Source organism: Erithacus rubecula, assembly GCF_903797595.1.
Source record: "Erithacus rubecula genome assembly, chromosome: 9".
Taxonomy (NCBI): Eukaryota; Metazoa; Chordata; class Aves; order Passeriformes; family Muscicapidae; genus Erithacus; species Erithacus rubecula.
In genome coordinates this window covers 31,905,928-31,930,257 of record NC_136660.1, presented here as the reverse complement: position 1 = coordinate 31,930,257, position 24,330 = coordinate 31,905,928, and the positions used below count along the sequence as shown (strand labels likewise).

At 40.6% G+C, this 24,330-nt stretch overlaps 1 protein-coding gene across 3 annotated transcripts in view; it reads right to left on the bottom strand.

The window, feature by feature from the left end:
- ZRANB1 (zinc finger RANBP2-type containing 1) overlaps positions 1-24,330 on the bottom strand; it is a 40,498-nt gene that overhangs the window by 2,333 nt on the left and 13,835 nt on the right. For all 3 annotated transcript variants that reach the window (XM_079312242.1, XM_079312244.1, XM_079312243.1), the window contains exons 4-10: positions 14,519-14,706; positions 12,870-13,023; positions 10,473-10,544; positions 9,555-9,753; positions 6,259-6,379; positions 5,292-5,421; positions 1,396-1,625 (exon numbers count right to left, since the gene is read on the bottom strand). In XM_079312242.1, coding sequence (XP_079168368.1) covers positions 1,396-1,625; positions 5,292-5,421; positions 6,259-6,379; positions 9,555-9,753; positions 10,473-10,544; positions 12,870-13,023; positions 14,519-14,706 — 1,094 coding nt within the window. The remainder of the gene's footprint in view (positions 1-1,395; positions 1,626-5,291; positions 5,422-6,258; positions 6,380-9,554; positions 9,754-10,472; positions 10,545-12,869; positions 13,024-14,518; positions 14,707-24,330) is intronic.

Here is a 24,330-nt window from a genome sequence, read left to right as displayed (position 1 = left end):
ATCTCCTGTTCATGGCCAGTGAGTCCCAGGGCATGACTGATAAAATTCCATCATCCCACTGGGAGATGCTCCATCCAGGGCAGGAACCAAGCCTTTCCTACCCAGAGAAAAACTGAGATTTTAGACAGGAAGTGACTTTCTTTCCACTGGATTCCAGAGGAAAACCAGACCCTTCCACATCATCCCTGGAGCTTCAGAGGAAGCTGCACCTTCTCCAGGAGCACTGCTCCAGCTGAACCACATCTGCCCCTGCAGGAGGATGCAGCACCATGGAATGGGACTGTGCCACCACCCTGACTGACTGACTGTGCCAGCTTGGATTCTGACTCTGGCAGGGTTGGGATTGTTCTTTGCAATACTGTATTTCAATTTTAATTTTCTAGTAAAGAACTGTTATTACTAATTCCCATAAATTTGCCTGAGACCCCCTTAATTTCAAAATTATAATAATTTGGAGGGAAGGGGTTTACATTCTCCATTTCAAAGAGAAGTTTCTGCCTTTATTGCCTTCAAACCAGGACACACATCCAAAAGCAAAACTGAGGCCCACTACACCGGGCTCCTGACTCTCCAGCTCTTCTCCCCAATTTTTCACATGTATATTCCCAGTTATTTTTAAGCAGTATTTATCTACAGCAGGGAAGTCCCAAAAGAGCTTTCTGGCTTTACAAACATATTTTTAGGAGCCTAGGTTCTTGACATGAAATATTTTCTCTTGTAAAATATAACAAATATTGTGGTTTGCTGGAGAAATATCCCTTCCTAGAGTTGAAGCTCTTATTTTTCTCCCTTTATTTACAGAATGTCTGCTTTCTGCAATTACTTCAGTCCTCTCTTCACTCATGCATATCCTTCAGTGAAGTACTTCCATGTCTTTATCATGGTTATTAAAGCAAAAATGAGTTAAGTTTCATCAGATAGAAGGTGGAAAATGTTGCAACTATGGACCAATATTTATGCTGGATCTTTTAGGGAAAAAAAACCCCAAAAGGTAGATTTTAGTCTTGCCCTAGTGACAGAACCCTTATTTTTGTGTCCTTTTCTAAGTATGCTGATATTCAGTGTTCTCAGGCACAGGGTGGGATTGTTGGGTGTCTGTGCAGGGCCAGGAGTTGGATGATTCTTGTGGGTTCCTTCCAACTCAGGACATTCTGTGATTCTATTCTATGAGTCTGCTTCTGTGATTTACACGGACAATGAAGTTACATTCCATTTACAGAGCAGTAAATAAGCATCAAATTTGTTTGCAAATACCTTCCAGAATCACCTGGAATGATGGGGAAGGGAGTATTAATTAACCAGAACACTCCCTGAAATTCTTTGGACACCAAAAACTCAGGGGGCTACCGAGATTGCTGAGCTTTCACCAGGGCACACCAAGTGTTTCTTTCTTACCTCTTGAGCAGAAAGGAAGTGAATGTGCAATAATTTCCTCTCGCTGTCCACCAAGGGTAGAAAAGTAACAGTAACATCATCGTCAGTGTTCAAATTAGCACCAGCGCCTCGATTGCCATAGCCATCGTTCTCCATGGCAACCAGGGCGGAGAAATGGCCCCTCGTGTAGCCCAGAGCTATGGGACTCTTCCAACAAAAACTCTGTTCCCATAGCAAAGGCAAATACACACCTGTGGGGAAGGAAAGCACAGGGTGAAGGCTCAGAACTGCTGCTCAACAAGGGAGGGTTCTGACACAAACCTTGTGGTTTGGGCCAAACAGAAGCACAATGCATTTAAAACATACTTGGCTTGGTCTACACTGACACAGGCTACACTTCCCAGAGCTAATTGTTATTAATTGACACAACTGTACAAGTTTAGACACAGATGATTACAATCACACCCAATACATTATCACAGACCTAAAATTTATGGTCTATAGTGCAGTGATGAACAAAAAACAAGGTAAGAAAAGCAGCCTTTGATGTTTGGTAACTCTTCTTAAAATTGAAGAAAAAAAAATGGATTCTGCATCACAGAAATAAAGGCTACAGTCAGATGTCTATTTTTACCAGAGCAAAAATTCCACCATCTGCTCACAAAACTTATTATTAAAAGAACTCACTGCACAAAATGTTACTCAGCACTGATGTAACCCATCCCAGAGAATGGGACTGCTCATATACAGTACTCACAGATTAAATTAACACACATCAATTATTCATATCAATTTTAAAAAAAATGAAAAAGAAAAGCACCAAAAAGCTGATACTACTTTGCTCAGCTACAACCAACACCTGATGTCACAGATTCTGAGAAGAACTGCACTTTTTTCTCACCACTGTTTTTTAGCAATAAAGACAGCAATTCACTCGAGGTCTCAAAATAAAACTGCAACTCTTTTCTTCCAGGAACATAAATAATTCTTGGTGTGTACTGCTGCAAGACAACTTAAGCAAAAGCACAGCTCACCTTGTGACAGATTAAAAATAGCCCCCACATAAACTCAAGTGCACATGTAGCATAGCAACCCCTCCTAGTACAGCTGCTGCTGCAAACAGCTCCTCCGACAGCCACGCAGGGAAGGGCAAGGCTAAAATGGGAATCTCAGGCAGGGCTGCCTTTGCAGGTTCTGCTGAAGTTTTGAGCTCATCTTTTTGTGCTGCAGGAAAAATTAGTGAGGGCTACCAGTAAATAAATGTCCCTTTTTCCTCCCCCACTCTTGTTTTTGAATTAGGAATCAAGAGCTACCTAAAAATCTGGCTAATTTTTTAAATTAAGATTCACGTAAGTTTTTACAACACCTTGATTTAAAGGTAGAGCCTTTAAATACTTTCTTAGCCTTCTTTCATCCTGTCTCCATTACTAAGTCTCACTCTAAGGCAATGTTAAACACAGAAGGTGAAGAACACAGGATAAATGTTCACCAAAAAGTTTCAAGCCTTTGCATTTAGGGAAAGAACCAAACATTCAGTCAAAATTCAAATTTACACTGAAGATGACATCCAGTCAAATGTAAGACAGTCCCTCTGTTCCTGGGAGAACAGCTATCTGACTTTTCAGAACTAAAAATCATCTGTTTGCCTCCATCTCTACACTGAAATTCAGCAAGTATTTGGAAATCTTTCACCATTGTTTTATCCTGGTGAAAATTCCACACTAACCATTTCCCTAAGACAGAATACTACACTTTCCATTCCTCCTCAACACTGTGATGAGCTCCACAAGAAAAGAATTTCAGGCATTGCCAGGGAGAATATCTAGTGCTCTTAGGAGTTATAAAAGTCACTCTGATATAAAGCCAGAAGGTTGTGTAACAACAATTGACATGAACACAAGGCACAGAAAATAAAGAGTATGGGCAAACACCTCTCCTGAAGCCACCCACACAGGATTTAGTTTCTCCAGCCTGACCTGATGATCACATTTTCCTGTTCAATTTTAAAAGCTGTGTGTTTGTACCACTAAATACACATGGCCAGACCAGGAGGGTCTGACCAGGGTCATAGTTAGGGCTTGAGCAAACAGATCTTCCACTACTGAAGCTTTTTCCCAGTTGGAATCTGGGAAACAAGGAGGCTGGCAATTATGGGATTCACAGCAGCTACAGGAAGGATGCCAAGCTGGAATAAGGAATCCCTGGAAAAATAATTCCTGTCAGGGAGAGTATTTTAGGGATGGCTAAGAAGGTGCTACAAACTGAACCATGATGTCGAACAAACATTAAAAAAATTCAATTCCTTGTTTCTATTGCAATCCACAATTACAGAGTGGTTTGGGTTGGAAGGGACCTTAAAGCCCATCCAGTTCCACCCCTTGCACAATCTTCCACTATCCCAGGCTGTTCCAAGCCCTGTGAAACCTGGCCTTGGATACTTCCAGGGAGTTTTTTGGTGAATGTGATGTTAAATGGAGGCAGGAACATCCCAGGACTGCCCAAAGCCCCACCCAGGCCCAGAGCAGGAGACTCCTGGCAGCCCACCCCACTCCCAGTCCACTCAGTTGGATTTCAGCTGTGCCAAATTTGATTAGCACACATTAACCACAAAAATGTGCTGGGCAGGGAGAGGAGCTATTCCAGGTACTGTGACACAGGACTCCACCTGTTCCCACTGCTGTTTCCATGTATGGATGGATATGGCTTGTGGCAAGGAAATCTCAAGTTATAACTATTTGACTGCCTAAATTCCTGGAAACCTGCATGCAGTAAAAGGTTGTTCAACACACCCAGTTTCCTTCTGGTTCAAAGAGCAAGAAGAGTTCAGCACATTTAGGCCATGTAACACTTGTGTGCCTCAATGCCCAATCCAGGAAATAAAACCATTTGCAAACCACTAAACCTTGGAGTTAAATGCAACACAAAGCTCAGTGACACAAGTAACTTCCTTCCCAGCCTTTCATCATCAAAAGAAAAGTTAACATCTAACTACAATGACTACTACACTTTTAGACTCTTCAAAATAGTAATTAATTTCCCTACATGTAGTTTTGTTACTGCCCCAAACTTAGAAGCCAAGACTCCAAATAGTTCTAAATTAACATTAACTACACAGTTTAGGGTTTTCTATAGATCATGGGCTTGCCTCTTTCCAAAGTCACCATGCTTTTTTCTTTCAAATCACAAAGATGTTTTGAGAAAACCTCAGCTAAGCTATAAATAAAGAGTGGGTCATCATCAAGCAGATGTACTTGAGGCCAGGAATATGAACTGTGGGCAAAACAAATGTCCCAACCCCCTGGAACACACACAGTTCCTTCCCCATGGGCTCTGTTTACAGCTCAGTTTGTGCAGATGCTCCCAATCCCCTCTCATGTTTGATTATTTGAATAATAAAGTATTAGCATGTCACAGAGGGGAAAGTTGCCCAAACACAGATTTGGCTTGCAAAAGCAGAAAATGCATCTTTAGAAATCTACAGATGTTAAGTCTAAGCAAAAGTGGAGTGAGTCATCTTCATATTTATCTTAAGGACAGTCTTCATATTTATCTTAAGGCTGTCCTGAAGACAAGGAGGAGAAAAAGTCAGAAAGGACTTGATCAAGCTATGCAAAATTATAGTACTAATGAGAAAGAAGTCAGTATTCACACCACACTTGCTTTAAAGTGTGAATCACTGAAACACAGATAAATTTTTAAAACTCCCTTGAAAGTATCATGAATTCATTTTTACAGGCACCATGCCCACTATAAAATTAAAAACTGCATGTTTGGACAGGATTATTTTGTCCTTTTGAATAGCAAATGAAAATTTAGCTACAATAATATTCCATCCTTTTCCAGACAGTCACTTCATGTCACTACTGATTTACAGCCCAGTCTTGTTAAAAAGTGAATTTTAAAAATGTAAGGCTTACCTTGGAAGCGGGTATATCCTAATGTTTCTCCCCGAAAACTCTTGTAATATTTTACTCCATAAACTATAATTGGTCTTCTAAGAATATGTGCAAGTACAAAAATGTGTGTCTGCTCCAAACTTGCTCCAGGCTGAACCAAACACAAAGAAAGAAATCAATGAGCAGAATTTACCATCCTCTACTTTGAAATTCGAAAAAGAGTCTTCAAATCGAGGGAAAATGCTTTTAGGAGTGATAAAGCTTTGACAGGAAAAACAAAAGACTGGAAAATTATTGGAAATAAAGAAAAAAACACTTCAGCTTGTCAGCTGTCAGTAATAATTCTCTGTCTTATTGCCCAGATTCAATGTAATGGATTTCATTCCCCATTTAGAAGTGAAACTCTACATAATGTAAGGTCTAAAAATAATTCCTTCATCTGAGGGCACTTTAAGGCAAATACCTTTTGATGATAAGAAAAGGGCACAACCAAAACAAATCTCAAAAAAAAATAGCATCAAAATCATGTTTATACTTTAAAAGAGGAGCTAAAAATATTCCATAGCTGGAAGCTTATAGGAATATAAATCTCATTTTTGGAGGAGAGTTATAAAATCTCATCTTGCTGGAGTTTGAGCAGTGTAAGCTGACAGATTTGGAGGTGTGTTTTAGGAGCTAAAACTGCTGCAGGAACCAGATATTAAACACATGATTGTCTATTAGTTTGTTCTACAGACTTCACTCTAATAGCACAATTCTTTTTTTGTGTTGCACTGCTTAATAAGAAGGTTTAAAATTAGAATTTCAAATGAGGATTTCTATATTGGCAGAAGAGTTTACTCAGTAAGATTTTAAGATCATTGGCTTAAGAGGAATATTTTTTCCTTCATACAGGAATATTCCCAAAAAACTCTTCTAGTTCTAAAACTTCTTTCCAGAAATTAAAACATCTTTTCCAAAAGCCCTTCTGACAAAGGAGTTTTCTTACCTGGCTTGCAAGAGAGAGAATGAATGCCCAATCTTCCTGCCACTGTTCCTCTCTCAAGGAGAAATGTAAACCAAAGCTTTGGGAATACCATGATTCCCACTCTTTCCAGCGTGTGTAGAACCTAAAATGTTGAGAGAGAGAGGAAAAAAAAATGGTAAAGGCAAAAATATTTACTCAGCTACAATAATCTTGACAGCAGTATTTAACCCTTGTAATCTCAATAAGAGGGAAGAAAGAGAGCAAGTGGCAGGAAAAGTGGATTTTTATCTTCAGGGGACTCCATTTATTAATCTTGATTTAAGAATAATTAAAAAAAAAGAAAAAAAAAAAGCAATGCCTACAGCAAACATGATCCAAGTTCCTAACAGGCTTCTGCCCAGTTTGATACTTCTTGCAATAGGTTTTAGGGTTTTTTTAAAGTCTTATTTAGCCTTATTTAAGTCTTGATATATAGGGAACATAAGTAAGACATTCCATTTCATACAGGAAAAGCTGCTCATTCTTCTCACCAAAAACCTAGGTATTTTCTATTTTTAACCACATCATGAGTTAATTAACTTCAAAGTACTTGCAAATCAATTTCCAATGGTTAAGAGGCAGAATCTGTTTTATTCCAGATTTTGGAGCAAAGGGGTGGTAATCCCACATTATATGGAGTTGTACAGCAGTTGTGGATAAGAATCAAATATACAAAGTGGTATTTAGTTCAGTCATTATGTTTTATTTAACCATTTAGTGAGAAAAATGAAACATTAAAAGGAAGATGTTTGCTTTATAATATTTTAAACTCTGTCCAATCACCACACTATGGAAAAGCCACAACTTCATATTAGGAACTGAGATTTAGGAAACAGTGCTAAGCCAACTTTTAAACAATGGCTTTACTGTGAAGACAAAGAAACCATTCTGAAATTTCAGCTTATTAAAAAAGTCAGTGAAATGAACTCATTTAATTAAAACCTGAAGCTGAAATCACCCTAAAATCTTGATGTGTAGGACAGCAGCCACCAGCCAGGCTGGGTTTCCTGAGTCCTGCTAAAACCTTTGCATGGCTTAAAATTCCTATTATTATAAGGTATTTGGATAGGTCTGTGCCAACTGACAGTAATATTTACAGGGAATCTTCTGAATCTACATTCCAGTTTTTACCCAAACACACCAACACTTCCACCTTTGTTGCTGATAAATATTTTGCCTGTTTTCTCTCATGAATCTCTAACAGCACTTGTGCTGTGCTAAGTGAATTAATTCCTGGGTCTCCTGAAAGAAATTTCATCAGATTTTGGGTGAACAAAAAACAAAGCAAAACAACAACTAAAACTCCCACAGCAACAGAGTGAAAGTCCAGAAAATTCAAGGGAAAAATTTAAAAAAGGAAAACACCAAACTACTGCCTAAAAGCTGAACTGTGAAAGTTCCTCCTAAAGAAGTTTCTTCCCTGAGTTAATCAGCCATAGACAAGATTTTGATCTCATATAAAGCAAACTTTTCAGGTTAACACAAGAGAACTGAATGTATCCATTAAAGAATAAAATTCTGAAAGTCATCTTAGGGCATATGCCCATTCTCCAGCAAAAGTTAATGGTGGAGTACAAAAAGGGACCCATCAGAACACAGTTTTGTGTAAAATAAAGTAGAGTTATTGAAAAGTGAATGGAAAAGACTCCACAGGCCAGAGCCTCTGGGAGTTTCATTATGGAGTTTTTTGTGAGTACCAGACATAAGACTGTCTCTGGTAAATAGATTTTTCTTTGTTCAGCATCTAAACAAACATAACAAAAGGAGGTCAAATGAGTTACATGAGTGTTTTCTGTCTGACTATAAAAATATCCATTTTTAAGTGTCTTTGTGGAGGCTTTGAAGAATAATTCCACTAGATAAAAGTTTAAGCAGGGATTGCATTTAAGAGCCTGTGACGACATCACTTCCTATCAGCCACATGTCCTAGCCCACAAAATTAAATGTATCTTCTCAAATGGAATCTATCCAGCACCTATAGGATGTACAGAATGATCCATTTACAAATTTACAAATTACAAAATCTGGCTAAAAGACTTATTCTGAACACTTGTTGTTAACAAGGAACGTGACTTGCTCCTTCTAGTCTGAAGATTTGCTGCCTTGAAGGAACACATCAATCAGTTAAAAATTATGCTTCTAATAAGGATAAAGATTAGGCAAACTCAGAGTAAAATGAAAATTCTGTCTAGACATAAACTAAAAAGCTTAACAAGATTTAACAGCCTCTAAATAAGAGTTATGTTAAGATCCAACAGTAAGTCAACCACAGCTAACACCAACATCTTGAGAGATTTGGAGTTTGCAGTGTGTTTTTGGATATCATAAAGAACAAAACTTGATCTATGCTAAATTTCTATTCTGGCCTCATGAGAAGTGCCCAGAAGGAAATTCCTGCAGGAACAAGATGCACACTCCATGGTGAACAGCTCCAAAGCAGTGAAATCTTTCCAGACACTGGTTCCTGGGAGAATTGCTGCTGAAGCACTACTTTCTGGAATCCAGCTCTGGATGCTGATTTGGGGAGTTCTCCCCCATACAGCACAAAATTTACTTACAGGTACCCCTAAATAAGGCTTTGTTGTTGACCTCCTGTAGAGCAAGAGGACAGAGGCAAGCTCTTTCTGCAGTATGTGCTGACAGTGTTTCTCCTGTCCTTGACTACAAGAATATTAAAGAAATGATCACCTGTGACTTGGATTATCAGTCTTTAGCAGCTCATCCCTTAGTCCAGGACACCACTGGGCATCCAGCTAAGACTGTCCCTCTAGCAGAAGGAAACTGACTAAAAAATATTGTCAGTAGAAAGCAACAAAAGCTCTTTTACAGAATGGTAAAACAATTTTATGGTGAAGTGACAGAACCAGTTAAATGTCAACACTCTCTGCTTTACTGCCATTATTTGAGCAAACAGGGCAGGGATAAAAGAGCAATCCTGAGTAAAGCCATAACTAAGCAGACGGAATGAAAATACTAGAAAAGTTTACAAAGAATAGAAGTCTATCTTCTACTAACAATCTTCTGCACAGCTCCCACCAAGCAGCAAGGCATGTGCATGATTTACATTGCAAAGACACAAATTCCAGCTGCAGCAACCGTGCTTAGTGCATGCCTGACAAGCATAAAGCATTTCAGTGTTTGAAATGCCACCCCCTAGTTCACAGCATCCACGTTTCCAGCGCTTGTATTCAAAAGATGCAGATCCCAGCTGGGAGCAGGGTGACTCAGCTTGGAGGAGCACAGTCCCCAGGGAGCTGGGAGCTGCTGCCCTGACTCACCAGTGGGAGCAGTCGTGTAAACTGTCGTGCAGAGCCTTGCGCAGCACGGAGTCCTTGTCGTAGATGCCCCAGGTGGCCTGGAGCACGGAGTCCAGCAGGCAGTCGCCGGCAGTGCGGTTCCACAGCGCGTACAGCCGGCTGTCCAGCCGCGTGCCCAGCTCCAGGGACCAGTTAATGATGGGAGACTCCTCCTCCAGCTCTGCAGGGCACAGCCAGCTCTCAGACACGCTTATGCACCTCAGGGAATTCACACTCATTAAAGGCACAGCCTCTGGAATTCACCCCTTTGCATGGATAAACTGCTTTCCTTCATACGACAATCAACAGGTCAAACTACACTGGCTAAAGCAATTCCTTCATATCGTTTGTCTGAGGATTGTTACTGAAATGGAAATTTTTCCTTAAAAAGCTTGTTGTTGCAAACTGACTTTTAAATCTTTTTTTAAAGCTCTACAAATATGATTTCTACAGACTCCATTCTTCCTCTGCCTCATAAATAGACTGGAAATGTTAAAATTAAAATAATTTTACATGGGCATGCAGAGACAGGACAAAGGGGATGGCATCCTACTGCCATGGAGAAGGGTGAGATGTGATGTTGGGAAGAAATTGTTCCCTGTGAGAGTGGTGAGCCCTGGCACAGGTTGCCCAGAGAAGCTTTGGCTGAAAGTTCATTCTGAAAGTTGCTGGTTTGGAGCAACCTGATCTAGAAGGTCTTCAAGGTCCCTTTCAGCCCAAAACATTCTGTGACTTTATGAATTCCAGGGTGAAGATCAAGTTGAAAGCATCTAACCTCTACTTAAAACATGTTCATGGACAGAACCACATATATACAGATACATGTAGTTTATTTTTAGTAATAGACACATTCCCTAATGAAAAGCCAGGAGTGATCCCAGCTGTTGTCAGTGCATTTACCTTTCTGAACATCTCTGTCAAGTACTTCATCAAATAATTTTTCCTGGACTGTGGGCGGTAAATCTTCAATATCTGGAAAAACAGAAAGCAAATACAAGAATCATTTAATGTTTCTGTAGATGAGACATCACCAGCTGCTGCTCAGGAGAACTCACAGAACAGCTTTGGCTCTATCAGCCCTGACACCTCCTCTGGAAAGCTGCTGTCATGTGTGACCCAGTGCATTGCAGAGCTGCTGAGGCAGCTTTGCATCAGCCTCACTGTCACACCTTTCATGCAGAAAGGATCATCACTGTATGCACAGGGTGAGGCTGGATTTCTCTGAAGGAGAAAGTGGAGAACCACTTTGAGGTAAGAAATTTAAAAAGGAGTATTTTTACTTTCAACCCTGTTGGATTTTAGCAGAGTTTCAATCCTAAGCAATGGTTTTGCACCCATCTGGAATGGCTTCTCCTCTGCAGTCTATCCCAATGGACAGGTACAGTTTGCCAAGGGATGTGTTCTTCTCCAGAACATCCCCTTCCTTTGTTACCTCACTCAGGCTTCAGTGAAATAGTTCTGAGAACCCAAATGGTTTGCAGCAAGTTAAAAAACAAGAAATGGGAAAATTACTGACCTATGTCATGGAAAATGCCACTACTGACAACTGCTCCAAGAGCATTACAGACAGAATTTGCAACTACCTCATAAAAAAGAAGAAAAAAAAAAGGTGGAAAACTGTATAAGGGACAGAACTCTTTTGTGACTGCTGTATCATTTAAAACAACAAACACTGTCACACATTCTAAAACCCAGCATGTGCCACACAGTAAATATTTGCTCCTGGCCTGCATTCCAACAGAGGATCAGCAGCAAAGGTTGCCAGGCAGAGCAAAAAGCAGAGAAACTTTGCTGGTTTCAGTAAAATGGAACTTAAACACGTGGAAGTTAAGGCCGTAAATAAAATAGGAACAGGAACATCCAGCACCCCTTCAGGCACTCTAGGGGATAAGGACTGGGGCCTAAGTGGTATTTCAAGGACACAAAGATCTCTCTTAATTGCAGTTGGTAGTTGCCAGTTCTGCTCAGATGTCCAATTCCCCAGGGCTTTTAGGTCCACATTTAGGCACATGAGTTGCTACTGAAGCACATTAATGCCTGGTGCAGGCAGGGTGATGTGGGGTGGTCTTTTTTTTCTTGTATGATTGATTGGGGCTTTTTAAGCTAAAACTGCTTGCAGTGACCAGCAATCAATGTAAAAGCTTTCCTCTCTAACATCCAAGCACTGGCTTTTCAGGAGGATCCAATCTGTTTATTTAAAAGGTTGAGTGGAAACTGGTTCCCAAACTACACTGTTTAGGAAATATCTGACCAGGATTGTGGGATTTATATTTCTATCCTTGGAAATGCTCTCTGGAGCCAAATGCAAAAGATGTACAGTTGGCAAAGATTGAGGAAAGTGGAAAGGCTTGGTGCACAAAAGCTTTTGAACAGTTTTATTTTTTAATTACTTAAGAGCTATTACATGTGTCAAAAAGCTTGCACAGTGCTTTAAGACATCTCTCTTGAAAATACTAAACAAATTCTTAAGCTCTGGAGAGAACAATTCTCACATGTGTTATGAAATTCTTCTGTTGCCCCTTTCCCCTCTGTCCCCTAAAAAAGCAGTAACATTTTAGTCTCCCAGACACCCATATACCCACCCCATGACTCACAAAGTACAACTGAATGCAGCACCTCAGTCAGGTGCACAAGTAGTAAATATCCAGACCCTCTGAATAGGAGATGAGCTAACACTCAACCAAAGAGGTTCCAAATAGAATTCTTGCAATGTTTTATTAAAAAGACAAACAGATCTGCTGATTGGCACAGTCTGCAGCTGTGGTACTAGTGGTAGCATTTCTATTAAAGGAAACAGCTTTTGAAGATTAAAAGTCTTCTAATAGCTCCTTGCTAATAGATAAACATTCTCTTGATCTTGGAGCACCTCAAAAGTATTCAAAAAGTGCTGTTGCTTACAACTAGGTAAAAACAACAGCTCTGGGCCTCAATGCTAAAATAGCCATGTGAAACATCACATCATGGACCAGAAATGTCTGGGCTCCAACCTTCACTTTAAATACAGCCCTTGCTTAGAACACACCAATGTTCTTCCACTTCTTCATGTCTAAGTAGGACAACAGATGCTCAATTCACAGGAACAATGTATGGATTGAAGTGTGCAAAAACTGAGTAATCAAATTAATCTACTAAATCTGACCTAATAAAAAAGGTCCTAATAAATAAAACTCTTAATAAATTAATGAATCAGGCTCTTAATGAATAAAACCTACACACGCATCACCACCAGAAAACTTAATTTTCAACTAGTGCCCAAGGACTCAAAGCTTGGATGAGGCAGAAGGGTTCTGTAGGTACCTGCAGGTAATGTAAAGGTCACAAGGTCAGTCAGAAAGTAGCAAGCAAAGTCTCCCTTCCTCTGATGAAGAGATGCAGCAATTTCCCGGCGGATTTGTTCCGTCACCTCCGGACACACCATGGCAGGAATGCACTTGGCTGCATGTTGGGATACCTGGAACACAACAGTTACTGCACTCAGGATTAGCCCAGCAAATAAAAGATTTGGGAGGGATGGCCACCAGCAAAGAGTGTTTGGTTAGCAAGGAATGCAAGAGAACACTGGCATCCTGAAAGATCAAAAGTTTAGTGATTCTTAATGAAATGTCGCATTTGTCATGGAACTGATAAAAGATCTCTGGTTAAAAAACATCTTTAAAAGGTAGGAGTGAATTAATAGGTGACCACTCCCAGCTGAAAAAGTGGAAAAAACTAGGTAAGAGCTCATAATAACAGCAATCTCAAATCTCATGCATGAGTTAAGTCTAGATTTAACTAAACTTTATTACCACAGCACAACAGAGCTTCCTACAATCTTCCCACAAACTATTAAGCTAAGATAGCTCTCCAGTTCTAGTCATCACTGGCAGCAGAACCCCATCCAAAGATGAAGGACAAGTGGCACAGGGATGACACCAGATGCATATTAAAAAAAAATACCCTTAAGACCCACATTTGCACTCATTCATATCCTAGAAAAGGAAATTATCACTAGGGCTCAAACTCTACTAAGCATTTCCAGAAATGGCAAGATGAGCCAGTACTCCTAGACACTGAAACAAAACCAAACATAAAAATCCCTAAGACAGTATTTCAGTAAATTAACTTGTTTTTAAACTCCATCCACACAGAGTTATGTAAGCAGCACAAAGCTACTGATATTAGTCATATATAAATATATACTCAAGGCTTTAGCTGCATTTGTCTTGCTTCATCTACTCTTTTTAATTATTCAACACTGAGCATTCCATCATCTTTATGTGCTTTGCAGGCAAACAGCAGCTTTCAGAATTGCACTAATCATCAGGCAAGGAGGCAGAATAAAAATCTGGCCCTGATCAGGTGAGGAACCAAAAGTCTGAGTTAAAGAAAATAGACAAAAATGTTAAAACCAGAATTATTTACAGGGCGAAGACAGAGAACAGCAGAGATCACCAGAAGGGAGGTGACACAAGAAGAGCAAAACAAAAAGGAATCAAGTCAGTCAATAAAATGGGCAAGGCATAGAAAAAAAATGCAGCAATTTTGCAAAGCATGAATTTTGCCTCTGTCTGGAAGAGAAGCTCCCCCAAAAGGCAGGAAAGCCAACCCAGGTAGACTCATTAACAAACTCAGAACAAGCTACGCTGCCATTGATGTCAGCACTTTGCTTTGAGAGCATTTCCTCTCCCCCACCCAGAGCACAGGAAGCCTCACAATAGCTCACTTCCACTGCCAGTAAGGTCACAACGTGTGCCAAGCCTGTTCATTAAAGAGAAAACTGAACATCCTCAGGACCATCACAACAGCCTCTTAAAAGCAAACTCCCTTCTTGAGGAGAGATCCACGGCACAAGGCAGCGATTCACAAACATCCTACCCACCCCACAAATCAAGGTGCAGGCCACTGGCTGCACACAGGGGTGCAGTTCATGAAGTGCTGCTCCAGCCTGCAGGGCTGGGGGAGCTCACCTCAGTGAGGAGGATGGCCAGCATGTCCTGCCTCTGGAAGCGGATGGCCAGGTGCACCAGGGTGTAGCCCACGTCGAAGGCGGACGGGCGGTTCAGCAGCCGCACCTCGTCGGCCGTCAGCTGCCGGGCAATGTCCCCTCCCGACGACTTGTAGGCTTCCACAGCAGCTAAATCACCTTCCACAACTCCTGAGGGCACAGACAACACACGGTTCATTTGGCAGAGTGAGGGAGCCATTCTGGAACAAGCTACCTCACTGAACAGCTCATCTGTAGCTGTTCTGTTACAGGCCAAACAGACGATGATCAACCGCATAGCAAGAAACTTGACAATTTTTAATTATGTTAAGAAGAAGACTACAAAAATATTTACACTTATCTCATTTCTCAAACCATTTCTATTACCCCACACTAGATGGAAAATGTAAGAGGTCAAAAGCCAGCTCATAAGTGGACCCATGACAAAACACCAGCAGTAATATACACACTGGCATTTCATTTGATCAAAGTCATTTCTTCACAGAGATTAGTTTGATTATTTTATCTTCCATTTTATCTCAAAAATCAAATTACTAGATCATAGAAATAGGACCTATTGAAAGGTTTTTGGACTAAAGTTTTATTTTTTTCAAACAGTACAAATGGTATAAACAGTATAAATGGTATAATTTTTCAAACAGTATAAATGGTATAATTTTTTGTCAGCTCACCATCCCTGCTACTAATGGACCCTGAGTTTCACTCAGGATACTCTATTAAAACTGGATTAAAGAGAAATTAAATACACTGTGTGTACCTTCTAAAGCAACATGGGAGGAACAATGAATGACCCTAATGTCTTCTAGAGTCCCTGGCAATCTCTGATTTCTGTACCATGCTTCATATCAAGACCAATCATGCTGAATGTATTCCTTAGCTGCAATTATCAGAATACATTATCAGTAAGATGTGGAGCTGCTAACAGGATCTGTTCCAATAAAAGACTGCCTAAATTTAGAAATTCCTTCAAATACATTCTATTTTAGTTAAGTGGTCCACAAGAGAACCAGTGCAGTGCTGAACTGAGGAAACAGAATAGTGTCCCTAAAGCCATCTTGACTGGAGCAGTAAATAGAATCTCACTCCTGAGAAGCAGCCCTTGCTGCAGCAGCTCAAGCAGAGAAGAGCACAGATGACAAATGAGAAAGCCCTGTCCCTGTTTTCTGCAGCTCCTGGGAGCCACAGCTGAGTGGAGGCCCTGAGGCTGGAGATTGAGACCCAGCTCCATCCTTGACTTCATTTGCTCACCAAGACTCAAAAGCTGATGAACAGCAAAGGTCAGCAGACCCAATCAGGACAATCACTCCCACTCACAACTTGAAATAAAATAAAGGAAAAAACCACAACACTTCCCTCCCCCTCAAACAAACCCCTCATCCCAAACAAGCAAAAATCCCCTACCAAAATTAAAAAAACTCCAGCACACAAATTGAAGTAGCTGCTAGCAGAGAAGCACACCAACCACTGGCTTGCTGGTTAATCCAGGATTTAGAAAAGCATTCTTAGCTCAGCCAAAAAGTATCATTTGGAATGCTGAGATTATAAAGCTTTCTGAAGAAATGAAGGAGGGACAATGGATTATCAGTGCAAGACATTCTTCCACAAAGTTATCAGCTGTGCTCTGTAAGCTTCCACAGATAACAGTTTGATTACTCAACAGTGATCTGAAGCAGAGAAGTTCCAAAACAACAATTCAACTGTGGATTTTAGTCATACAGTATCTATCCACTCATTCCAAAGTCCTAACAGGCCAGAACAGAAGGAAAAACCTACAGGTGAGTATTTTTTAGTTTTCTAATGCATGTGTCTGTCTCCTAAGGAAGACATTCCTGTTCCATTCCAGCACCACTGTCTCATTCAGTGCCTGCCCATGGATTCTTCCCAGATGAGTTTTGTCTGTCCAATTTTAGTTCTTGCTCTGTAGGAGTCAAAAGTGCCAAGTGTAGAACTTTTATTTCCTGCAAACACATTTTTGCCACTGATAGGCAATTCTTCATGGCTGTTGCAATGATTATTCCAATCAAAACTGGCACTTTTTTTGTGTGTGTAGATTTGCATATGTACACAGATAACAAATCAAATTTCTCATGACCTGCCCTCTTAAAACAAGTTATACCACAGCTTTGGCAAACTCAAGAATCTGGAGAAAGAAGAAATTTGATAGAAGAGTATCTGCTGTCTTATGTTATCCTTATTTTTTTATTATTACATTAATTTAGGAGAAACATCTTGCTCAAGACTAAAAGCCATATCACCCCTTTTTGTATTTTAACCACTCCTACTGACATGGGAGAGACTCCTTGTTACCACATCTGCACCTTCCACCACACCCCCTAAACAAACACACCAAATACCACCCAAGACTGGTAGGTGGCCACTCTGAGAATCCAAATATCCACAACTGATTTCAAAATTCAAACAAATATCCCTAAAATGCTCTTTTGGTGACAGATGATCAGACCCAAATCACGTTCCAACCATCCAGCCTGGCAAGTAGTACATTTTACTACAGCCTACCACTGGGAAATTCATCATTTTAATTGTTTTTCCAGTTCCCCACCCTCAGCTGCTTATCATCATCCCACTCTTCATCAAGCCTGAGCAACAACTGAGGTCTAAGGCTGATGCTGAGGTGGTCACAGGAGGTTTGGCAATGCCTTTTTCAAGCACTGACTACTGCAAGCTGCAATAAAGATCCAAATCAGTGACATGTGCTCCATGCAGCACTGCCAGTTCTGGAGGTTCATTCCCACGTCTTGCAATACTTGACATTCCTAAAAGTCCCATGTCCTAGAATTACTAAAATTGTTATATAAGCTGTCAGTTGAAAAGTACATTTCTAAATTTCTAAAAGATCAATTAATGCACCCAAACCAGGCAAATTGAGCATGTTTTCTAGGCCTTATTTAAAAAAAAAAATAAATATATAGAAATGTATTTTTAGGGGGAAGCATCAGGAAATTTTTGTTTGTCTAATCCAGCTCACTACTGCAGGGCTAATAAAGGCTGTAAAGAGCATTACAAGCCTCTTTGGCCCCTCTGAGCCACAGCAAGTTAACATTTCTCTCTACCTGTTCTACTAAATATCTATTCCACTGCAGCCCCTTGAGGAGAGCAGGGAAAATTCCTGACAGCCCATCACGTGCCACCCTGCTTGCAGGGCCAGTCCATACAATCCAAGGCAGCAGTGAACACAAATAACAGTGATATGAAGAAAACACCAATCTTGCCCCAAACTATGAGGGAATTTGCCTACATGCATCATGTCTGCCATTCTGAAATTCAGTATCACCATAACAAAATGATAGCTGAATATTGCTTGTACTGACAACAGGAGGCACATTCCTACAAAGGCTTTAGTTTCTGTGGAATGAGGGAGAGCCTCCAATTCATTAAATCTATTTATATATAGCTTAAAACCCCCACTGTTTATGAGAAATATTACAGAAATATTTACTGATGTTACAATTCCCTGCATTTCACAACACAGAAGTGCCTCAATACTTACACAAGCAGACTCTGAATCGTGTCCTGATGCAGCACTGTGCCAGCTGGATTATTCCCCACTGACACCCACTGCATTCCCCAGACTGGTAAAATGTCAAAAAGAAGAGTGGCATTTGCCTTAAGATTGTTCCCAGAACACCCTGGAACAACCTGCAGGAGCTCAAACCCTTGTGAAGGCACAGCCCTGACTGGCTTCAAGAGCAACACAGATGCAAACACATGCCAGTGACTCAGTGCCTGCTCCTGATGCACACAACCACAGCTTTCCTTTCAAGTGGACTCCAGAAATGTTCCTTTGCTGTTGCCCCTGAATACACCAGTCTTTGTGTGCCCCTAAAAAAATTCTGCTTGGTCTAATGTAGAATCTCTGACTATAGTCTGATATCCTAAGGGAGAGGACAGAATGCCAAGTGCTGCACCCAAGTCTTGAGAAAATACAACTGCAAGTCAGAATTCTGCATTTACAGGTTCAACTGTGCTCCCATTTTGCAATTCAGGCATTTCCTCTTATTGGAAGACTTTCACAGCACCAGGAGCCAAGGTTTTTTTCTTCTAGTAAAGAAAGCCCTGCCTCTTAAAAACAGCACTGATCAGACATTTGCAGTCTTAGTATATATCAGATGATAGAAATTAAGAAGGGTATTTCAAAAGACTAAATTTTAAAAATATTAATCACCCAATTACAACTCTTACCATCTTGATCCCACTATAACTTTTACAACTTCCTTCTTTATTAGATGTCAATACTACCCTCATATTAAATAAGCCAGAATTAGCTGCTAAAACCAAACTATTTCAGTTTAAGGTGCTCTTAAGTGTATTCTTTAGAACATGTAAATATTTATAGGGTTTAGTGCAGTTATATTGGAAAATATTCAATATAGCTTACAAGCATTTCTAGAAAACCAAGTTCCCTAACTGCACAGTTCCAGTGGCTTCAGAACAGCCAGACAGAGAAGTTCCCAAGGAAATTACTACAGCACAGCCTTTATTTACTTCAGTATCTTTCTGATAGTTGTGGAGCACTGGCTGGCACAAGCTGCAAATGAAGCAGGCAAATTTTTGAAGCAGGCTGATGCAGGTTTGACTATCCAAAGAAAACCTGGGGATTAGGGATTTCTGGGATTCAGGGAGGCAGCAATGCCTTCAATAACCATGTTCTCCCATCTAAGCAGACTGCAAAAGGAAACATTTCATCATAAGGAGATCACTGTGCCTTGAACTGATGGCAAGAGAAGGCAAATTTCTCAAACAACCAAGTTATACATTTTAGACATAGATCAGAGACAGAGCCCTGTGCTGCTTCTCTTCAGATACAACTGCAATGGTCTGTCATATATATGCTCTCATTTCCTTCATCTAAGGACTAATCCTAAGACTGGTTTAAGTGCCAGCAAGTGAGAGGCTGATCAACTGACCCACTAAAACTTAATTCTGACACCTGTAAGAATCCCTGCTCCTTTAACACAGACTGCTGGGGACCTGTGGCACTCTCTGGAGCTGAGTCAGCCCTCTGACTCTTCCAGCTCTTCACCAGGGGCACATCAGGTGGCCATAAATGAAGTTTTATTGATAATAAGTGACTCACAATTTCAGCCAGGGAAGAACTTCTCCTGAAGGAAGGACTGCTTAGCAAGCAAAAATGACACATCAATTGACAGAAAACAGCAGTTGTCTGAAAAACTTTTATGAGGCTCTAACACACCCTTCTGTTCCTTCTCTTTTTGGATTTCCACGGTCACCCTTGTCAGTATTAGCACACAATCAACAGAAGGTCCCTCTCCAGGTGATAACACTGACACAGAAACTTCTGTATATTAAGGTTATTTTGATTATTCAAGCCCAGCACCTTGCATCAGCTAAAAAAAATAAGTAAATATTTCCAAGAAGACATGTGCCTTAAATCTGAAGTCATCCAATGCACAAGAGGGTATTTTTTGTTCCATGCACACAGCTCTTCTGCCTACACACAATCCATGTATGTTTTGAATGCATCATTACAAGACAAAGCAGCACAGATGTAAAAACAACTGTTTAAAGATGTCCTTATTCCTCTCCAATCTGTCAGGGGCATCCACACCCCTTGTTGCTTGCAGGGTTGTACCCTAAAGGGAGGCTGGACCGTGGAAAATCATTAATTATTAACCACCAGTGCTTCTAAGGGAAATTGAAGTAACTGGTTTTAACTTGATCATTTATACAATTATTTTTATCATAAAATATCACAGTGTCCAAGAAAAGCAGTCAAGAGACCAAAGTAAAAGGGTGTTTCAGGAGTTATGATTTTCTGCCAAGAAGTAAGGCAGGCAGGGTTTCCCTCAGTCTCCAAGATATACACACACAAATGTAAAGCATTTAAGACAGACACAGATGACAATACACAGAGCTGTCCCAGCCAGGTGAGAGCTGTGATCTTGCATCACTGCTACCTGGCACAGCAGCCAGGTCATGCTTGCCACTCTCCCAGGGGACAGGGAAGGAGGCTGGGCTGTCTCACACAGGGACTCTTCCCCTCCAGCCACCCCACAGGCACTGTCTGCCAGGCAGTGAGTAAGCCAGGCTGCACCTCCCTGAGCAGTCCCAGCCCACACTGACACTGAAAGCAAAGGTGCATGACCTCTCCTGGCCTCCAGCAGCTTGTTCCCACCCATACACTTCCCACTCCCATGGCACAGCACCAACAGAACCATCAAGGCTCAGCTGTACCATGGGTGTGATGAGGAAGCCAGTCTGAGCTTACTACACCAGCAAAAAAAAAGATAAAACCTCCACACCCCCCCCCAAAAAACATCCCCTAACCCAGGTTCATTTTCAAACAGCCAGGAGGACAGAAAGGGGCAGCTGGGATGACTGTGGGTGGCAGTGCCAGCTGAAAGCACCTTGCTCATGCCAGTTCCTTCAGGCTGCCTTTATAAATATTCAGAGCAGAGGCAGGGGCTGTGCAGGACACAGAGCAGGAGGTGCCTCAGTGTCTCCCAGAGCTGCAGGGCAGCGTGGGACACAGCCCAGCCATCCCCATACCAACGTCTGGACAGGGAGACTCTCTTGCCCACAGGGATTCTGAAGGCCTGGGTAACATACCTGGCACTAATTCAAAAAACTAATGGCATAAAAAAAAACCTGTAGGAGAGATAAAACAGTTGACAAAGGAAAAACTAAGCAGACATACATAGGAAAACTAGGAATGAACTTACAGTCCTTTTAAGGATGTACTGCAAAACAAGATTCATCACAGATTGCTCTAAATATTTTGGATTTGTTTAAGAAACACACTCTTAGTGGTTTCTTTCACAGGGCTAAGAAGAATTTGTGTCTACTTGATTTGGGAGGCACCATCCCCACAGGGAGCTCTGGCCCATGACAGCAATACCCACCTGACTGACCTGAACCAAGAGAAGAACACACTCTTGCAGCAGGTGATAAACAGGTGGAGGAGGAAGGAAAAAGGGGAAGAAATGCAGTTTATTTTAACCTAGCAGCTCAAGCTCAGCAGTTGCACTCCCAACTCAAGAATCCCCAGCAGTGCCCTGCAGCAAAAACACTGTGCCAGCATCACTGTCAAATGCAGCCCTGGAGTGCCAGGAGATGGGAAGCTCCAGGGTAACACCCAAGCAAACTCTGGATGCCAGAGAGGTTTTATAGGCACAGCCATCCTCATCCATTTGTACTCCTTAAATCCACAGCCAGCTGGAACCAGCTTCACCAGGCCCCACAGCATCTCTTGGTTGTTGCACATCACATTCCATAAATCCCACAGGCCACCAGGACTGCCTGACAGTCCCTGCCATAGGCACCAGAAGTTATAGACAAGGTAATAAACTCTAATTTAAGAATACATCAGCTCCCTCCCCTAAGAAATGAGTCACCTTGGACTTAACATTAATCTTGTTCTAGGCCACTATTGTAGAAAACATTGGTGTCATTGCAGAAACCATTTGCAATTCCTCTTTATAATTTAAACTGGCACCTGGGGGAAACCAGGTTATCAAGCCACACTTAGTCCAGCTTCTGCTAGGATTTTAATAAATTTTAACCACATTAATCAGTTTAAAATCTCGTCCTTTTGAGAGAGAATCACTCAACAGATACATTCACTCTGAAAAAGCAAGTCAATAAGAAAAGCAACATTCAAGTACATTTGCTGGCAGAGTTTGAATGGGGGAATACCACCAATCCTTCTGATTTGGAAGGAATACCCTCCATCAAGGAAACTATTCATGCTGAAAGGCAAGAGTTGCACTCATCACATTTCATCCAGCCTGGATTTGCAAGGAATAGAAGCCTTGATGACACATTTACTTACTGAGGTGGGAAAAACATTAATGGATGCCTGCAACAGAACAAAAAAAAACAAACAAAAAAAACAACCATAAAATCTACTTCATACACATCTCTCTTCATGTTTCAGCTAAAAAGAACAGATGTGGAAAAGAGTAGTCTGACAGATGAAACTTGACATTAAGTTTAAAATCTAGTAAAAAGACTTTTGTACTGGAGTTGAGATGTGAAGAGGGAGTTCAACCAAACAGCTGCCCTAAAGTATCAGACATTTTCCTTGGTACCTTCTGACAGATAATATCTTCTAAGAGGAAAGAAACTAACTATTTTGCTAAGAGTTCCTCCTACTCCTCTAATCTTTATTTTTAACTTCAGGGTTAACTTTAAAAGTTAACTTTTAAACATCTCTTCTACAAAAAGTAGATTCAAAGCACATGGACTCTCCACGACCCACTAAGTTTAAACTGGGAGGTTTCAGTCTGAAGTTCCCAAATCCTAAAAAGGCACCAACTGGCAGATGGAGCAGGGTAACACAAACTTTTGGTCCATCAATGTTCACAAATTTACTTGGCATTTAACATGAACTTGTCCTATTTTATAATTTTGCTTGGCTAAGGACTGACAAGTGTTCAGCTCAGCTAAAACTTCCCAAGAGCTCCAGCTGGCAAACAAACAGAACTCACTAAGTCACAGTGATTCAACTGATTTCAATGGTAAAAACAGATGCTTTGGGCAAAATTATTCAATTGACAGTTAAACTGGTTTAAGTATGTCACACTAAGATCACCAGCAGAAATTTACTTTATTGCTTTAATGATAGTGGCTAAACTGGTGTACTTTTCCAGCACAACAACCAGAGACAAGCACAAGAGAATCCATGCAACCTCCATCAATCTTCCTATAGTTAATCCTTTTACAAGGAGTTCTGGGGAAAAAAAAATGATATCTGTACCATGCAAAATGAAATTCTGAGATGAAGGACAGAATGAACAGCTTTGTTTGCTGGCTCCTGCCTCCCCCCCAGGAGTACAGTAGATGTTTAAGTTAGAGAAAGAAATCCATGAAAGCTTTCAGCAGGCAGCAATAACAATCAGCACATGACTCCACCTGCATTCTGCTTTTCTTATTAAATCTCTTCAGACCAAATCATTATTGCATTACAAAACTTCTATGAACATGGTTTTGGGTTTTATGTACAACTATACAGTCACAAGCAACATTAAATACTTGCAAACCCACATTCTTAAATATAAATACAACCCTTCCCACACTGGTTAAATCAGAAAGTGTGAAATATTTTAAGTAACATTAGAATAGTAAAAAAAAAAACCAAATCACTTTTGAAAAACCAGAGGGAAAAAAATACCCTCATATTTAATACAATTGCTATTAGAATGCAAGATGAGTATTTTTGTAAGGCATAAGAACAACCTCCAACAACAGATCCTTGGTAGTAAATAATTTTAAAAATATCACACAATTTCAGCTGCTTCATTTCAGAAGAAAAAAAAGCTTGTAAGGAACTGAAGGTATCAGGAAATACTGAGACATCTCTTTCCAAAAGGAATTGTGCATGTCTAACTATTCACACAACACAAAAATAAACCAGAATATTTATTAGCTCAGAGAAACCAAACACAGCATACCCCCAAAAACATTCCCACCTGATCAAATATGTTAAACAAGGCAGCTCCACTAATTAGCTTTTCTGATTACAACAACCATGAAGTGACTTTGTGAGACATTAAGGAACAGCATGACACATACTAGTAGAGCCAGAGTTTCAAATGAAGTGTTTTACTCTAAAAATAGTTGCATATTTCAAGTGTTGAACCTGCTCCTATGCTGGAGCACACCATATCTGCTTCTGGGAAGCTACAGCACAGAAGTTAACTCACAAGGTCAATAACTGAAGAAAACCCTGCTCTCACATGGCCCTGTTCTTTAACAGCACTGCAAGAATTATCCAGCATTTCCTCAGGAAAGCAC